General features: G+C 47.1%; 1 protein-coding gene across 3 annotated transcripts in view; it reads right to left on the minus strand.

Moving 5' to 3' along the window:
• Positions 1-19,134, minus strand: part of LOC122732348 (transmembrane protein 263-like) — a 358,587-nt gene that overhangs the window by 309,643 nt on the left and 29,810 nt on the right. The window contains exons 1-2 of one of the 3 annotated variants that reach the window (XM_043972414.1): positions 3,732-3,750; positions 401-491 (exon numbers count right to left, since the gene is read on the minus strand). In XM_043972414.1, coding sequence (XP_043828349.1) covers positions 401-455 — 55 coding nt within the window. In that variant the 5' untranslated portion in view covers positions 456-491; positions 3,732-3,750. Of the gene's footprint in view, positions 1-400; positions 492-3,731; positions 3,751-19,134 lie in introns of those variants that run through there. The other 2 variants (XM_043972413.1, XM_043972417.1) reach the window with 2 other exon arrangements.

Below are 19,134 nucleotides of genomic sequence, written 5' to 3' on the forward strand. Positions count from 1 at the left end.
GGGAAGTGTGGGTAAGATGAGCCAGGAGCCAGGCTCCTCAGAGCCAGGCAGAAGGCGAGGTGCCACCCTCCCTCCTCCCCAACAGCTTCGACTCTGTTTAACTCTGTCAAGGACGACAAGCCGAGTGACAGGAGGCTCAGGCATAATTGCTTTTAATTAAAACCCCTGATTTTCCCCAATACAAACTACATCTCCAACATGACAAGGTGCCACGTGCGCCCATCCCAGGCCCCTGGCAGCTGCCACTTCCCTTAAGCTCAAGTGACACCTGGGAGCTGACAGGGACTTGCCGTCACCCTGCGGAGCCCTTGCCTTCCCACCCACGTCGGCAGCCGAGGAAGAAGAGCACCGACCAAAGCAGAGGAGAAGGCCCCCGAAGAGAGAGGCCCAGGCACGGTACCTTCAGGGGGATCCTTCCGCAGGTGCGGCGGCAGCTCCTCCACAGGGGTCTCCATCTCCTCTTCCACCACCTCCTCCTCCAGGCTCTGCTCCTACAGGAAAGGACACAAGGGTGAGGGTGGCTCCTTCCACTTGAACCTTGTCTCTAGTTACCGGGCACCTGCATGGCTGCACATCCAGCCCCGAAGAAAGCTCAGGAAGGGGCCTGGAGGTGATTGGGGAAGGCTGTGTCCCTCACTCGGCCTCCAGAGCTGCCCAGGAAGAGGGGGGGCAGACTAGATACCTTCCCAATGCATTCTGGGAAAGTGCCAGCTTCTCAATGGCAGCGTAAAGGATGATATACTGTGCTCTAGGAGCTTTACAATGACTATCTCATTTGGTCCTTGCAACAACTCTACAGAGGGGGTGCTCTTATGATCCCCCTGTCAGAAAGGAGGAAACAAAGGCTAACAGGAGTTAAATGACTTGCCCAGGGTCACACAGCTAAGTGTCTGGGGCTAGATTTGAACTCCTGTCTCCCTGACTCCAGACTCCGTGCTCTATCTCCTGCATTGCCTTGCTGCTTGCTAAGAAACTAACCAACAAACAATAAGAACCCAGGATCTTGGATCTGAACCTATCATTCCTCTCTTGGAGCCCTAAAGTATGATAAACCATGAGGGGGTGGAGTCACCACAGAATCCTAAGATGTAGTTTTTTTGTTTGTTTTTGGTGGGACGATGAGGGTTAAGTGACTTGCCCAGGGTCACACAGCTAGTAAGTGTCAAGTGTCTGAGGCCGGATTTGAACTCAGGTCCTCCTGAATCCAGGGCCGGTGCTCTATCCACTGCACCACCTAGCTGCCCCTAAAATGTAGTTTTGAATGAGACTAGAATAGGAGTTCTTAACCCGAGATTTAACAATATTTTGACAATTGTATTTCAATATAACTGGTCTTCTTTGTAATCCCGTGTATTTTCTCCTGAGCAGGGGTCCCTAGACTGCACCAGATGGCCTGACAGAGGGTCCGCGATATACCCATGATGTCATTTCACAGATAATGAAAGCTGAGGCCTAGGGGATGACGTGATCACCTAACCCCAAGGAACAGGGCTGGGATTTGAACCCAGGGCCTTGGACTCCAAATTTTACTGTGCCCCACTCCTTGACACGTTCGTCCTGAAGGGATCTTGGAACACAGGAGAGATTATTAGAACTAGAAGCGACCTTAAGAGTTCTTGTCGAACCCTCTTATAAGAAGAAACTGAGGCCCAGAGAAATCAGTTACCCTAAAAACTTAGCTGAGAAGAAAGCATTTTGCAAATGCTTCAGTACTTCCAGAGAATGAGGATTTGAGGTGGGGGTCACAACCTGCTCCACTCCTCAGTAGACATACCCACCATCCATGGGTCCATCACAGGAAACTTTTGAGCTTGCAGCTCTGTGAGACCCACCAGAGCATAGCTTCTGAGACCTCAAGATTGCCTCCAGCCAGTTCATGATGAAGCATCGGAGGTTTGCAATGGAGGATGTGGGCACCATTGTTAATGGCAGAACTAGGACTAGAAGCCAGGCGTCCTGCCTCAGTCTTTTTCCTCCACACCAAACTGATCTCACCCAGTCCTGTAATCCCCAGGGTGCTGTTTTACAGACTGGGCCACAGAATCGAGAAGAACGCTGGTGCTAAGCTTTGAATAGTCCAATTCTAGGCATTTTTTTTTGGTTTTGTTTTTTTTTTTGTCTTTTTTTAGGCAACGGGGGTTAAGTGACTTGCCCACGGTCACACAGCTAGCAAATGTCAAGTGTCTGAGGCCGGATTTGAACTCAGGTACTCCTGAGTCCAGGGCCGGTGCTTTAACCACTGCGCCATCTAGCTGCCCCAATTCTAGGCATTTTTAATAAAGGTTTTCATTAAGGCGGTGCCTAACCTTGCCACCCTCCCTTGGTGCTGGCCCAGCCTCAAAGCCTGACGCATAACTCTTCCCATCGCTGGTGACTAACACTCTTGGTTAGCCTCTCTCCTGCTTGCTAGATATCCTTGTTCCAGGGAAGTGTGCCATCTGAAGGGGTTAACATACCCAGAGACTCATAAATATTTCATGAAAATATCTTCTGAGATAACCTTAGACTGTTGATGTTGAAATTATCGCACCTGCAAATTTAATTGGTCCGAGAGAGAGTGGGAGAGAGCATACGCGAGAGAGAGCGAGGGAGCACGTAATTGGTGCCTGCAAATCCAGGGACCTGACTGGGTTGTAAAATTGGAGATTTTGTTATCTAGAGAATTTGATGACTACTTCAATCTAAATGAGAGCAAATGGGAAAGAGGTGGGCAGGTCAAGGCTAAGAGGGGAAGAGCATGTCAGAGACACTTCCTCACCAGATGGGTCTGTCCCCTGGGAAAGGGCTTCTTCCTTCCTCCATTGTTCTCCTTGCTTTGTTCTCAATTACGAATAATGGTCTCCTTTACAGCAGAGCTTTAGGGTTTGGCAGAGGCGAGAAGTGTGTGTGTGTGTGTGTGTGTGTGTGTGTGTGTGTGTGTGTGTGTGTGTGTGTGTGTGTGAGAGAGAGAGAGAGAGAGAGAGAGAGAGAGAGAGAGAGAGAGAGAGAGAGGAGAAGGGGAGAGAGAGGAAAGAGAGAGAGAGAAAAAGAGAGAGAAGGAAAAGAGAAGGGGAGAGAGAGGAAAGAGAGAGAGAGAAAAAGAGAGAGAGAAGGAAAAGAGAAGGGGAGAGAGAGGAAAGAGAGAGAGAGAAAGAGAGAGAGAAGGAAAAGAGAAGGGGAGAGAGAGGAAAGAGAGAGAGAGAAAAAGAGAGAGAAGGAAAAGAGAAGGGGAGAGAGGAAGAGAGAGAGAAAAAGAGAGAGAGAAGGAAAAGAGAAGGGGAGAGAGGAAAGAGAGAGAGAGAAAAAGAGAGAGAGAAGGAAAAGAGAAGGGGAGAGGGGAAAGAGAGAGAGAGAGCACTGTCAAGTCACAGAAGTGATGAGATGCTGAATTCAGGCTACGGCGAGTAGCCCAGGCTGGCAGCACCATAGAGCATGAGAAGGGATGTATAATAAACCTGGGAGTGTTGGGAGAGGCTAGGTAGCCAAGGACTTTCAATGCCAACCCAAAGAGTTTGCCTTCTATCAAAGGCAATACACAGGGAGCCAGAAAACGTTCTTGGGCAGGAGTGCACCATGACTAAGACTTGGGTTTCAAGAACGTCATTTGGTGGCTGTGGAGTGTGATTTGGAGCGGAGAGCCCGGAGGCCAGAATTAGGTTGGGAGGTTGTTTCAGGAGCCATGGGGATGAGGACATGACTGGGGGTGCTGAGACTAACTTCAGAGAGACTCGGAGGCCAGAGTTATTTCTTACCTTCTGCTCTTCCCTCCTTCACTAAAAGACAGTCTCAGCTCTGCCGCTAAGGCACAATCTGGTCAACGGAATTAGCCAAAGTTAGTGTTTTCTGTCTAGTTCTTCCAGCCCAATGCCAGGCTGCCATGAGATCCTGTATAAGTTCTAGACACCGGAGCCAGAGCTAGTTGTGGGGATTCCTGATGCCAGCGACCTGTGGAGGAGATAGGCTGTTTCCAATGTCCCTCCATCTCCCCTTTGTAACAGCCTTTAATTTAACAACTGGAAAGGGGCCTTAGAACACCAGAGCTGGGAGAGAGCTGGGAGGGAGCTTAGAACAGAGAAGGTCAGAAATGGTGGTGGGGGGACTTAGAACACAGTATTGAGAACACAGACTATAAGAGCCAGAAGGGATCTGAGAATGCAGAATGATAGAGCTATAAGGGACCTTGGAGGCGATCTAACCATCCTATTGGCCATTTTATAGATGAGAAAGCTGAGACCCAGAGAGATGAAGTTTCCTGCCCTTAGCCAGTTAGGAGCAAAGCTAACAGTCTTTCCAGCGTCTTAACTCCTTCCATTTCACCACACTTCCGTGACCACCTAAAACATATGTGTGTCTTACCCCCAGCTTTCACTACTTTAACCCTAAAAAGATCTTACTCTCCATCTCTCCTCCTGGCCAAGCTTCCTAAGACGCTGTTAAAACCTCAAGGACAGCCTGGGGCTCCTTGGTCAAAGAGGCTCATGGTTGTCTAAGATACGCTGCCTATGTGGCCCTGGGTAATTTTCTCTGGGTCCAAATTTCCCCCACCTTAAATAGAGAGGGTTGGACTGAATCTCCAAGGCTCTGTCTGATTCTGATCATTTCCGTACTAAGGTCTCCTCCAGCTCTGATATGCTGCATTCTAAAGTCATTCGTTCCCAGCTCTAACACTGTATTCGCTCCAGCTCTTACATTCTGTGATCCGACAATCCCGTGTCTCTTTGGGAACGAGAAGAAAAGTTCAAGAAGAGTCGCCCCAGCTGTCTCAGCTCCTAGCTAAGAGAGCCCCCGAGAGCATCGTCAGCCAGTGGGGCTTGTCTGGTCCTTCAACCTCAATTGCCTCCTGATTTAGGAAGCCGGGTGGCTTTTGAGCAACTGCAGAGAGAAACCAGCCTGGTGTCTGTGGTGACTGGCATGTTTCACATCGGAATCAGTGCCGTCTTTAGGATTATAAATAAATTTAAGGATCTCACATTGTGTGAGAAACAGCATCTCACTCACAGGATGTGGGGAAGTGAGCCAGGAATCCAGGGCAGGTGGTGAGCTCTTGGGTCCTGGCCAAGTTTTCAAAGGCTCCGAGGACAGGAGGATAAAGCGACTTCTTGACCCCACCCCCTGACCAAACGGGGGTCTTGGGGGAGTAAGTAGAACTCTAACAGAAGTTCATTTAGCTGTGAAAGGCCCCTTGGGGCATAATCTCTGACGGAAGCTTTGGCCTCTGCCTCTGAAAGGCCAAAACCATCCTTTGGCTTGGTGGCATCGGTCCCATCCTTGGCATCCCTGGTCCTCAGTCTCCTCCCCTATACAAACAGGGGGCTGGACTAAATGGTGACAAAAACCCACATCTATATAAAGATTTGCGGATGACCAAGCAACCCCAAGAACAGATAGTGCAGTGAATATTGTAAAGCCATTATAGAGTTGAAGGAACAAAGGCTCCGAGAGGAAGACATGATTTCTTCAGGACTGTATTAGTCTGCGTCTGATGAGCTTTCCACTAAACCACATGCCTGCTGTGGTGGGAGGAAGGGGGACGGTGAAAGGGGCACCAGCGATGGCGTGCTCAAGAGAACTGGATCGAGAATGAGAAGATCTGGATTCAAACCCCAAACCCTGGCTCTGGCACTCTGCAGTCATGTGACCAGGGGCCAAGCACTCACCTTTTCTGGGTATGGATTTCCCCATCTAGAAAATGGGTGGGTTGGACTGGTGACTTCTGACAAGGAGTGGGGAAACTGGAGGTCTAGTGTCAGCTCTGCCTCCCACTAGTTCACTGTGTCTGTCCATGGACAAGTCACTTTCCGTCTCCTGGTCTGCATCTCTAGAGCTCTAGAATGGGAGGGTTAGATGAGATCATCTCTGACGTTGCTGACATCTTGCACATCCAACGAATCTGTGACAATCTCTATGATTCCATCCAGCTCTGCCACCACATGCCTCCGAGTCTGAAGGGGAAGCAGGTTCTCCTCTGTCTCCCTACCTCTCCTGCCCTGCTCCTCACTCACAGCCAAGGATTTCACAGGTACGCATAAGGAAGTCTGGTTAGGGCCCCCGGCTGATCCTCTAAGTGCACACGGTCTACCAGGAGCCACCATCTAAGAGCACTTTCTGTGAGTCTCACTGATGTAAACCATCATCTCATTGGAGTCTCATTAGAGACCAGTGCATCTAGACAACTAGCTGCCAAGAAGCAAGAAATTCCCAAGAGTGACTAGGTCCAAGAAGGATCTAGTTTCCTAGGGGGGAGACAATCCCTTTCCAGAAGTCCATTTGGAACAATTAGTCCAAACTTCATGGTGGGAGTGCAGGAGTGTTGTCACCTGGTGAGAGGGATAGCATGATAACCATATATGAGCTTGGGCAAATCTTTTCATTTCTCTGGGTCTCAGTTTCCTTATCTGTAAAATGATGGGGTCCAACTAGATGGCCTTTGAAAGGACCCTTCCAGCCCCAAGTCTATGATCCTGTGAACTCTCTCAGTGGGGTCCTAGGCTTCTAAAGGAGATTATTCATGTATATGAGGCCAGGGGATGCTTAGCCTGAAGAAGCTAAGACTCACCAGGACTCCGCAGCTATCTCCAGTATTTGAAGGGCGTCTATGGAAAAGAGACATTAGAGTGCTTCTGCTTGGCCTCACAAGGTCACAAATGGGAGCTGGGGGTGGAACTTATTAAAGTGGTCAGTTGAAGTCTCATGTAATGAAATGGGTTGAAGTTAGAGAGACACCTTTGGGTCCATGTAAAGAGAAATATTCTAACCATTAGTACTGACCAGAAGTGGCATGGGCTCTGCCTTGTGAGGGAGCAGGCTCCCCATCAAGTAGAGGCTGAATGCCTGACCATGTGTCACAGAGGTTAAACAAGAGATGCCCAGTCAGGGAGAGGCTGGCAGGGGTGACCTCTTAGGTACCTTACAGGTGTAACTGTCATTCAATCAATAAGCACTTAGCAAGTGCCAGGCACTATTTGAAGGAGTGGGAGCACAGAGAAAAAGCCAACATAGTCTCTGCCCTCAAAAAGCTTATTTACATCTCATGACTAGATGACCTCCTGGCTTCCTCCCCCTCCACATTCTGTGAAGAGCCTTTCTCCCTCTAACATTTTATGTTCTAAGCTCAGACCCAAAGAAGACTTATGCGGGGATACCTCCTCTTGGCTTCTTTGAAGAGACAGGAGGGATCCATGGGTGTGGGACCTTGCATATATCGTCAGATTTTATTGTATTGATTGGTTTTACTGACTTTTTTCTCTTTTGCTCAAAATCTTTGTTATAAATAACGACTCTCTGGAAGGGAGGATGCAGGGAGAAATTTAGGCAAAATAAAAACAAAAGAGATCAATTAAATTTTATTTTAACAGAATTTTATGTTCCAAAGTCTCTTCCAGTTCTAGGACCCTGTTCTGTGTTCTTAGGTTCCTTAGAGCTCTGGTATACTGCACTGTAGACACTTCAAGCTCTAACATTACATTTTAAACTCCAGTTCTAATGATCTACAGATCTGATAATGAGATGTCCAGATGGACATTGTTAATATTACTGATACAGCTCAAAAAGAACTGTCAGGAAAAGATTCTTCAACCTTGGATAATTTTAATTTTTCTGAAGAGGACTTTGGGCAGCGGGGTGGAGCCGAGAATGGCACAATTTTCTATCTTGGTCTAAAAATTGCCCTGTTGTGCAACAATTTTGTTGGGGTCTAGCTTTCTGTTGAGGGATAGTCAAGGAAGTTGCTTCAATGCATCAGTAGTGTCAGAAAATGCCACTGGCAACAGCTTAGAGAAAACACAGCTCACCCCAAATTCCTATCAACCCCTACACATGGAGCCTTTCAGCAAAAATGGACTCTGTCATCCCTTGCTGTGCAGTATTAGCTCTTCAATCGTCCTGAAGAGATTGAATTTCTGAAGTTGCTGCCCAATTGGATCCTTTTGGCTGGAGAGTTATCAACAAAGACTGGGGCCTGATGGGAAAATCCTGACAGAGCTGTAAAAGTAAGCTGCATCTTCCTATAATTAGGCACATGTTTATTTAAAAGGGGTATAATTTAACCCCCGTTTCCTGCTAGATAAATACAGAGTTGAAATGTTTTTTTAAAATGTGCAGCCCTGGAAAAACAAATTCAGGTTTTGACATGAATAGGGGCCCCCATGCTTATTCTGTATGACATCTCCTGAATAGGGTACAACCAAGACTGGTTAAACAAGACATGAGGCAATAGGAAGCAGATCTATTCCCCTTTCTGAGCCTCAGTTTCCTGGAAGTCTTCTTATGCAGACCACACTGTGGAGAGTTACAGATAAGAGGAAATTTATGAGGATTCCATGAAGGTAAAAAAGTGCTCGGGGTTGAGAAATACCCTTTGGTAACACATTCTCTATGCATACACTTCACCATCTAATGGGAAATTTACAATCCCTGCCCACAGACTCTACATGTATTTGTGGAGGTGAACCCCTAAGTTTTTTTGGGGTGGAAATGTTTTATATCAACTGTTCTTACTACATTTCTAAATGAATACCTTTTCTTTTCTTTTTTTGTGGGGCAATGAGGGTTAAGTGACTTGCCCAGGGTCACACAGCTAGTAAGTATCAAGTGTCTGAGTCTGGATTTGAATTCAGGTCTTCCTGAATCCAAGGCCAGGGCTTTATCCACTGTGCCACCTAGCTGCTCCATTGAATACCTTTTCTAAAAGCTAATAGAGTCTACTGGATTGTTGTTGATGGGGAATATTCTGGTGGGGGCTCAGGAACTCCCTCTTAGAAGTATACCCCTCAAGATTATGCATAGAACCCTGAGGAAAACGATCATACCTCTGAGCACCTACCCTGTGAGAGAAGTTCAAGTTGAGGCAGCTAAATGATATACAAGTTAGAGTGCCGTGGGCAGCTAGGTGGCGCAGTGGATAAAGCACTGGCCCTGCATTCAGGAGGACCTGAGTTCAAATCCAGCCTCAGACACTTGACACTTACTAGCTGTGTGACCCCGGGCAAGTCACTTAACCCTCATTGCCCCGCAAAAAACAAAACAAAACAAAAACAACAAAAAAAGTCAGAGTGCTGCTCTTGGAAGCCAGAAGACCTACGTCCAAAACCAGCTTGAGACATTTGCACTGACCCTGGTGAGTCGCTTAACCTGTCTGCCCCAGTTTCCTCAACTGTATAATGGGGATAATAATGAAGAAGAAGAATGCATTAAGCATTTCCCATATGCTAAGCACTGAGACTACAAACAGAACCAAAAGGGGCCTGCCTTTAGGAAGCTTACATTTTCATGGAGGAGACGATATATAACACACATTTTTCAGACAGAAAAGTCCCACGGTCCTTTAGGTGCAGCGAGGAAGCAGATGTTAATGTCTCTTCTTACATGACACGAATGTCCTCCTACCAGGGCTTGTGGGCTCAGGGTTTGGGGGAGCTGGTGGTGCTTTGAGCTGCCTGGCCAGTGCTGCCTCCTGCCTCTCCCTGCACCTGCCAGGCTGGTCTGCCTGCCCTGGGTGGCAGCTGGAGGGAATGGCCGGCCTCTCTTCCACAGGGGTCACTTCCTCAGATGATGACCACGAGGGCTGGGCTGAAAACAGAAATGGTGGTGGGGGCCGGGGGATCCTGCCACTTCCAGGGCTCCTGTGCCTGTTGGTGGCAGCTGGTGGTGATGAGAAAAGTACCCTCCATTATGATTTCTCCCCTCCATAAGAGCAGTGGGGACTGGGCAGAAGCAGGTCTGGTGGTTTGAAAGGCACTGCTATCACTAAGACAAAATTCCCTCTAAAAGAGCCCTTACCTCCCAGGACTGTCCTGAGGATAAAATAAGACGACATTTGTAAAACATTTGCAAATTTGAAAGAGTTATAGAAATGGTAGCTATTAACTAGAGGCAGTAGGTGGTGCAGCGCACAGAGCGCTAGACCAGACATCAGGGAGACCTTAGACGCTTAACTAGCTTTCTAACTCTAGGCAAGTCACACAACCTCTATATGCTTCGGGTTTTGCCGTTTTTGTTGTTCAGTCGGGTCTGACTCTTGGTGACCCCATTTGGAGTTTTCTTGGCAGAAATACTGGAGGGGGTGGCCATTGTCTTCTCCTGCTTCAGTTTATTCCTCTCTAAAGAAAGGCTAGTAACAGCATCTACCTCCTAGGGCTGTTGTGAAGCTAAAATGAGACAATATTTGTAAAACATCTTGCAAGCCTTAAAGTGCTAAATAAACACCAGTGATGATTGTTGTCCAGAGAGGTCTAGTGCCTCTGTCAGTAAATTCACAAGTCCCTATGCTGATCCTGAAAGTACTTTATAGATGCAAAGTCAAACACAGACTTATCGTGAGGAGGAGCAGGGGGATATGACAGGAAATCACTGAGGGGGAGAGGAAAGGAATTTCTGACCGTTAGTCTGACCACGCCACTCACCTGCTCAATCGTCTTCTGGGGCTCTCTATTGTTTCTAGGATCAAATATGGACTAGGCCTTCCCCACCTGTTGCTGTCCATTGCTCCCTTTCCTGGACTCTACGTTCTGGACAAATTGGCCTTCTCTCTCTTCCTTACACACAACTCTCCATCGGCCATCACTGTGTAAGCCTGGACTGACTGTCCCCCAGGTCTGGAATGCGTCTCCTCTTCTCTGCCTCAGAGAAGCCTTCTTTTCTTCAGGCACCACCTGCCCCAGGACGCCCTTCCTAATTCCCTTGAGGAAGGAGGGGTTTGTTGTCTTGGTTTTTAGTTTGTATAAATATACATATGTGTGTATGTTACCTCTTCCAGGGCATGTGGGCAGCTGGGTGGCACAATGGATAGAGGGTCAGGCCTAGGAAGACTCATTTTCTTGAGTTCAAATCCAGCCTCAGACACTTACTATCCTGAGCAAGTCACTTCACCCTGTTTGCCTCAGTTTCCTCCTGTATAAAATGAGCTGCAGAAGGGAATAACAAACCACTCCAGTATCTTTGCCAAGAAAACCCCAAAGGGGATCATGAAGAGTGGGACACGACTGAACTGATGGAGCAACAACAGAATCTAAGTTCCTTTCTTTTTTTTAAGTAAAAAACATTTTTCTTTATATTTTGGGGCATCATTTTGTATCCCTTCTTCCCTCCCTCCCCTTCCCCCTTCCTGAGGTGGTAAGCGAACAGATATGGGCTATACATGTGCGATCAAGAACATAAGCTTCTTGTTAGGGATTGTTTAATTCTTCGCCCTTGTATCTCTCACGCCTGGCACATAGTAGGTGCTTAATAAATATTTACTGACCGAAGACATGTTCATAATACCCAGATCATTCCTCCTAGTAACAAAAGAGGCTTGAAAGAAGATGAAAAGGAAAACCATAAAGAGATCGGACTTAACAGAATCCCAGACTCCTTGGCGTGGGACAGAGCCTTTGAGGTTGCTTAGTCCAACCCAGACATGAACAAAAATCCCCTCTGCAGCATCCCTGAGGAGCTTTTGTCCACCTCTGACTGAAGACCTCCAATGAAGGGCGGTCCTCCAGCTCCTGAGAGCTCCTACACATTTGGACAACTCTCATCCCATCAAGCTGAACTGGCCATTTGGCTAGTCCTCCATTGGCCTAGTTGTGCAGACAGAGCTGTGAAGAGGGAGGAGCTAGGCTCAAACCCCGCCTCTGAAGCTACTGCCTGAGTGACCATTAGCAAGTCACTGTCTCCTCACCCTAAAAAGGAAGGCCAGACCCTTCCATGTCTAAGTCTATCAATTCCTCTTCCATGTTACGGCCCTCCAGGTGTGGTTTTACATAAACTCTTTATGGAGCCTGATTTCCCCATCTTGTGCTTCTGAAGTTTATTTTTCAACCATAATAGAGAATTGTATCTTACAATAATGCTGTTGTGCTGTAAGAAATAATGAAGGGGGCGGATGTAGAGTCTGGAGAACAATTTTACACAATAACAAAGACAAGCAGCTTGGAAAGACTTGGGAACTCTGAACAACACAACGATCAACCAGAATTCCAGAGGACTCATGATGAAACATGCTACTCACCTCCTGATAGAACTGAGGAACTCAAGGGTGCAGATCAACACACACACACACACACACACTTTTGACAGGGCCAATGTGGGAGTTTGTTTGGCCTGACTGTATGTGTTTAAACAGGGTTTTGTCTTTTTTTTTTTTTTTTGCTTTCTCATGGGAGCTGGTAGGAAAGGAGAGGTGAATTGGGAGGGAGAGAAGGTGGATTTTCATTTGAAAATAGATACAGTTGAATTTTTTAAAAGCATGTTTTTAAGTCAAAAGCAAGTTCATTGACAAAGTTGCAGAGACCATTCTCTTCCTTTTTTAAAAAAAATTAACCCTTTCCAGTCATGCAGCACCTACCTCTCCCATTCTCCAGGTCCCTCTAAAAAACCACGACGGTTCAGCAGTTACATCTCCCAATGCTTTCCACATTCAGGACATAGTTAATCTAGACTAAGTGACCTGCATTCATAAAGGACAGCTATGTGCTCTCTTACTATCTCCCTCCTTATGTTGGTTATTGACTGCCTTGTAGTCATATCTGTTCTGTCTTTTTCAGTTTAAAAATCCTTCTTCTTGGCAGACAAAAGAGAAGCAGAGTGAGAGCTGAGACGCTCTGGCTTCCTCTGTCACCCTCAGTAATGTCACCCACCACCTTGGGGAGCACACCAACTGCATCTTTGATCATCCTTGTTTTCCTCATAAAGCTAAAACAAAAAACAATTTTTTTGTTGATTTTTGCTTTTCTTAACATCTTCAGTTCATTCTGAGCGTCTGACCCTATTCTTGCAGGACTGTGCCGTTGTCTTCTGCTATCTGTATGGAAAATGTTTAAAATGTAAGGTGGTCGATGAGCACCTTTCTGATATCCGCACTGCCTTCTTCACTTTACTGCAGTTGTTCTGCATCTTCTGAATATCGTTTAATTTTTTTTCTGAATACATTTTTGAGAACTTTCCACCCCTTTTGAACTGACTTTGTCCCAAAGAGTTTCAATCCATGGAATCCTACCTAGCCTTCCTCGGAACTCTTCTGATATTTGCTTTCCTACAACCTAAAGTTGATGCCAGAGTATTCTAGGCTTTTCCTTCCTTCTCTATCAGAGACTCCATGTAAGAGTGATCACTTTCCTCCAAGATTCTCATCATTTCCACTTCTAACAACTGGTTTCCCTATCAGTGAGGAGCATATCTAGAATAGAATTTTCTCTCATTGATTCTTCAACCTTCTGAAGGATGAAATTATCATTAAGTCCAGTCGAGAGTATCTAGATAACACAATGTTTCAGAGCCACATAGCCCTTTCACCTCAACCCCCCGCAAAAGTGGCAAGGTGTTTTCTATAAACTCCATGTGCCCACAGAGGTGGCAGAATGGACTGAGAGCTGGATTCAGAGTGAAGGAGAACTGGGTTCAAGTCCTAACTCAGACACTAACTGTGAAGCCCAGGGCAAGTCACTCACCCTCTCAGGGCCCATTAGGAACAATGAAGCTTCCAAGGAGTAGCTGATCTGCGTTGCAAGAAGGAACCTCCTTCTCTTCTAGGAGAGAGACCAGCCCGCACTTTGTGTGCACAGATCACCATCACTGGTCCTTCTGGTCCAACCCTCTGCCTGAATAGGAATTTCCTCTACAACATGTCAGGTCAACAAGTATTTATTAAACAGCAACTATTTTCCAGGCATTGTGCTAAACACGGAGGATACAAAAAGGCCAAAGACAGCCCCTGCTCTCGAGGGGCCCACAGTCTAGCAGGGGAGAAAAATGTACAAACACTCTTGACACAGGACTGGCTGAAGCTAATGCACAAGGGGAAGGCACTAGCATGGAGAGCTGGGAAAGGCTTCTGCAGAAGGTGGGACTTCAGCCGGGAAGTAAAGGAGGCCTGGAAAGCTGGGAGGTAGGGATGAGGAGAGTTCCAGGCCTGGGGGACAGTCTGGGTAAGTGCCGAGAGTTGGGGGACAGAGTATCCTATGAGGAAGAACAATGGGCAGGTGTCAGAATGTGTGTGGGACAGGGCATAAGAAGACTAGAATGGTCAGGGGCCAGTTATGAAGAGATCTGGAGGCCAGAGCTTTATCCTGGATCCTAGAGGCAGTAGGGAGCCACTGGAATCGATCGAAGGGGGGTGACGTGGCCACACCTGTGCTCTAAGAGGATCACTTTGACAGCCGAGTGGAGGACAGACTGGGCTGGAGAGAGACTGAGGCAGACACCAAGCAGCGGGGCTACTGCAATAGTCCAGGCGTCACGTGATGCTGCACCAGGGGGCTGGCAGGGTCAGCGCAGAGAGGTTACAGAGAAATGACAGCATTTGGCCACTGATCGGATATGGGGGCTATAAGAGAGCAAGGAGTAGAGGATGACAGCCAGGCTGTGAGGCCACGTGTCACGTGGGGCCCTCCATGGCAACAGGGGAGTTAGGAAGAGGGGAGGGGTCGTGGTGGGGGAAAAGATAATTAGGTCAGTTTGGGACGCGTCAAGTTGAAGATGTCTAAGAGACATTCTGAAGCTGGATATGTGAGTCTGAGGTCAGCAGAGAGCTAAGAGCAAGATAAGGGATAAGCAGATTTGAGAACCATCAGCATAGAGATGACTGTCGAATCCATGAGTGCTGATGAGACCACTAAGTGAAACAGTCTAGAGAGAGAAGAGACGAGGGCCCAGAACACAACCTCAGAGGACATTCACAGTTAAGCAGCAGGACTGAGGAGGAACGGTCTGACAGCAAGGAGGAGAACCGGGAGAGAGTCAAGGGAGAAGAGAGAGTCTAGGAGGAGAGGGTGGAGGCTGCCTGGACTCTGCTCGAGAACCAGGCTGAACTCCTCCAGAGAGCTGTACAGACAGACTTCAGAGGAGGAAAAATAGGGAGCACCTGAATGGCCGAGAAAGAGCAGAAAATCTCACCCCAAAACCTTGAGTTGAAGTTCGATGGTGCAGGTGATCGAGCACTGGGCCCGGAGTCAGGAAGACCAGAAGGCCAAACCTGCCTCAGATTCTCTCTGTCTGTGGGACTGTGAAAGGCACCAACGCTCAGCTTCAGTTTCTTCATCTGTAACAGGAGATAAGGACAGAGCCCCCCTCAAAGGGCTATAATGAGAGTCAGATGAGCTAACGTAAAAAACATAAAAACATTTGGCACCCCTTAATGTTATTTCGCTGCTAGCCATTATAATCTTTATCATCGCAAGGAACCGAGAATAAAATATGGCTACTGGGGGATGGCTGGTTGTCTATATGGAATCTTTTCTATTTCAAACCCCACACTAAGCCCCCATCTGAGGAGTCACTTCACTAAGCCTCAGTTTCCTCATTTGTCAAAGAGGCACAATACTTGTGTTTTCAAGCTCATGTAAACCTTAAAATGCTATAGAAATTTGAGTTCTTGCTAATCAAACCAGGAGTGTGTTTCCATTTCCAGTCTTTCTGCTGTAATATGGTCATCTTTACACCTCATAGCCCCCAGTGCCATAAAGATATCTATTTATCTTGAGGACTGAGAGAATACCACAAAAGAAAGTAACAAGGAGTTTCTGCTCCAGACAGAGTCGCCTGGAAAAAGAAGACTGCTTTCTACCAAAGAAGATCAAGGTAAAGAAGAAAGAGGACTCGATCTGGAGTCAGAGGCATTGAGTTCAAATGATGACTTAGCTATAGAATGGTGAGATGACCACTGAAGCCCCTTCTTATCCTGAGAGTCTGTCACTCTGGGATACTTACCAGCTCTGGGACTTGGAGCAAATTCCTCCCCCATTCATGCTAGAGCTGAAGGGAACTTGGCCAAATAGAACAAAGAAGGTACCTTAGAAATTGGATGAAATGATCATTTTCTATTTAACTGCAGGGGCACTGCTGGGCAAGTGCTTGACCCCATTGTTAATGAGGGCCAAGGACTGGTAGCCCCCCCCTCCCCCCCGCCCCCATCTTGCTGGATGATTCCATCTCTACCCTACATTAAAATGCTAATGCTAGTCTTTCTGAGGTTCTCAGACTGCTAACTACCTCTGTCCTAATAGTTTCACTTCTTTGGTGGGTGGCAAGAGTCATGTCCCTAGTTTAGGGGTCTATAGTGTGTGTGTGTGTGTGTGTGTGTGTGTGTGTGTGTGTGTGTGTGTGTGTGTGAGTGTGTTTATCCAATTACATTTGTGGCTCACAGTGTTTCTGCCCACTGGGAAAACTGACCTCTTTCCATACTTCCTGGTTTTCAACAGCCTTCAATCACATACAAATTCAGTTGTAAAGCAGTCAATCCTACAAACATGGCCTTGCTATATATAGTTCTGTACTTGTACGTTTAGAAAGAAAAGGAAAATCTATACATACTAAGACAAGCGTCACTGGCTAAACACCATGGCTCCCTTGGGGCCCAAGCAACCTTGGGGCTCAAACCAACCTAGAGGTCCACCCCTCCAGGCACAGGGAGAGGCAGCAGGTAGATACTCATGGAGTTCATGGCATAAGTACCAGTGTCCTTGGTTGGATCCCATTCTGGGAGAGCCATCAGTGCTCTTCCAGTATTCTCAGGCTGGCAAGTGCATGGGCTGTGGTTGTTCTTTACTCCAAGTCAGTGATAATAAAGGGTGGGATCGCTACCACACTTGACTTATTCTCTCAGTTTAGGACCCAAGGAAAGTATGCAGGGGCAGCCTAGCACCGTAATGCCATGTCACCTTCTATCACACACCAGCCTAGCCACGTTATGGTCACAATACTTCAACTTTCTCCAAAGCTTTATGGACAAGGTCCACCTTACTTGGACAACCCATTCATGTTCTTGCCTCCTCCTGGTCTCTAATAGAGCAGAACAAAAAAGGGAGTTACATATACAGATGAAGAAACTGACCTTCAGAAAGATTAATACACCCAGTTAGTAAGAAGCAAACATTTTATTGTCTTCAAGTCTATTGGTCTTTTCACTAGCAAGGTCTACACTCTAAATCTTCTGACTCTCAGTCCCAAGGAGTCAGACAGACCTTAGAGGTCACGTAGTCCAGCCTATTTCCCATGAAGGAGTCCTTCCTTCTTCCTTCTCCTTCCAGAAATGACCACCCACCATTCTTCCACTCATTCTTGGAGCTGATGTGGATTCATGAGACCTTTGGTCTCTCCATATTCATGTGCTTCCATTTTACCATTCCAGCTCTATATTCCTCTCCTCATGTACTGTAGAGTCTATCTAACCAAAATTACTTTGCTGTTCCTTACCCATGATGAAATGGACTGCAGATCCATGCAGAGCCAAGCTCTCCACACATCAGGATGTCTTAAGCATAAAGGAAGCCTAGAGGAAGCCAAAGCTCACTGCACTGGACCTATTTTCTACCCATTCTGAGGATATTTCAGGAATGCAGAGAGCTGGCAGAAGAGCAGAAACTAAGATTCAGCCGTGTGGAGACATGTTTGGGGAATCCAAATGACATCGACCCAGAAACAAAATCATCTGAGAAGTCACCAACAAACTCGATTGGGAGGTCTTGCCTTAAGTGCTCTGGACACACACAGTGGAGTGGAAAGAGAGAGAGAGAGAGAGAGAGAGAGAGAGAGAGAGAGAGAGAGAGAGAGAGAGAGAGACCGAGACCAAGACCCCCCTAGAGTACAATTCCCAAACATGGTAGCCACAGAAATGTTAGAAGCCACAGAGAGCTCCCCCAGATCTCATAGCTCCAGTTGTCTGCACCTCTCCAGTAGCTTATCGTGCGATATTATATATTAGTCAGATGTGTGTCTTATTCCTGCTAGACTGGAGGCTCAATGGGAGAAGGGGCCTCTCATTTATGCTCATGTTCTCCCTTCCCTAGCATAAAACTTGGCAAATATTAGATGCTCAATTCTCTTGGTGTAGTGGCGAGAAGACCTGCCACGGATGCAGGAAACCTCTGTTCAAACCCTGCTTGGACCCAGGGGTCGTATGATTCTGGATGAGCCACTCACCCTCAGAAGGTGCCAGGCAGCTTTTGAGGGGCATAAGTGGCAGTGAGAGGTTATCTCAGTGGAGGAAATTTGCATACTGGGAGCACTCAACACCAGTGAAAATACAGGCTTGGGCCAAAGTCAATTCTACAAACCGAATTCAATAAGTCTTTATACCATGGGGGCTGGTCCAAGATCCTGCACACAAGAGATGCTTAATGAATTCTTGCTGAATGAAAGAATGACAGACTGCAGAATGCCGCAGTCGAATCATGGGCTGGAAGGGCCCTCAAGATAGATGCTAATCAGTTTACTGGCCCGACTTTGATGGGGCTGCAGTCTCTGCTCACTCAATCCCATCTCACACGCCCACATCAGGGCCACCTTCCTAAAGTCTAGTTCTGGTCACATGACTACCCTGCTGAAAAACCTTCGGCAGCTCCCTCCTCCCCACTTAGGTGGGCATTGAAGACTTTCTACAACCTAGCTCTAAATCTGCCCTACGTGGTGTCCATGTCTCCTATAGCCAGAGGGGAGTTTCTTCTCAAACTCTCAGAGCACTAGATACCTTTCCTTCATACCCGCCAAATCCTATTTTGAATTATAGTTATTTGTCCAAGCCCTGGAGTGGGGATCAACAGTTTGAATCCTGCTTCTGCCACTTTCTAACGGCATGATCTTGGGCTAACCACAGGCCTTATCTGAGACTCCGTGTCATCATCTATAATGCAGGGTCATGAATACTTAAAACAATGACCTCCCTGGGCTATCACCATAAACCATCAAGTACTATCAAAGGGGGAGGAAGAAGAGGGGAAGGAGGAAGAGGAGGGGAAGGAGGAGGAGGAGGAGAAAGGGGAAAGGGGGAAGCAGGGGAGGATAATGCTCCTGTCTTACAGTTTAAGAGTGGGGGTAAAGGGGGCAGCTAGATGGCGCAGTGGTTAAAGCACTGGCCCTGGATTCAGGAGTACCTGATTTCAAATCTGGCCTTAGACCCTTGACACTTACTAGCTGTGTGACCCTGGGCAAGTCATTTAACCCTCATTGCCCCGCAAAAAAAAAAAAAAAAGAGTGGGGGTAAGTTGTTTCAGGCCTAGGGCTGTATCCTACCTGTCTTCGTAGCCTCTGATGGGCATCATGTATGTGCTTTGTGCATAAGATGCCCCATAATCATTTCTTCAAATGAATTTAATGGACTCCTAGAAAGATAAGTCTGACCTCAACTTACATGAACTTCTATGAAATAAGACTATTCCCTGTTTTATCCCTAATACACTAAGA

Source organism: Dromiciops gliroides, chromosome 6 (assembly GCF_019393635.1).
Source record: "Dromiciops gliroides isolate mDroGli1 chromosome 6, mDroGli1.pri, whole genome shotgun sequence".
NCBI lineage: Eukaryota > Metazoa > Chordata > Mammalia > Microbiotheria > Microbiotheriidae > Dromiciops > Dromiciops gliroides.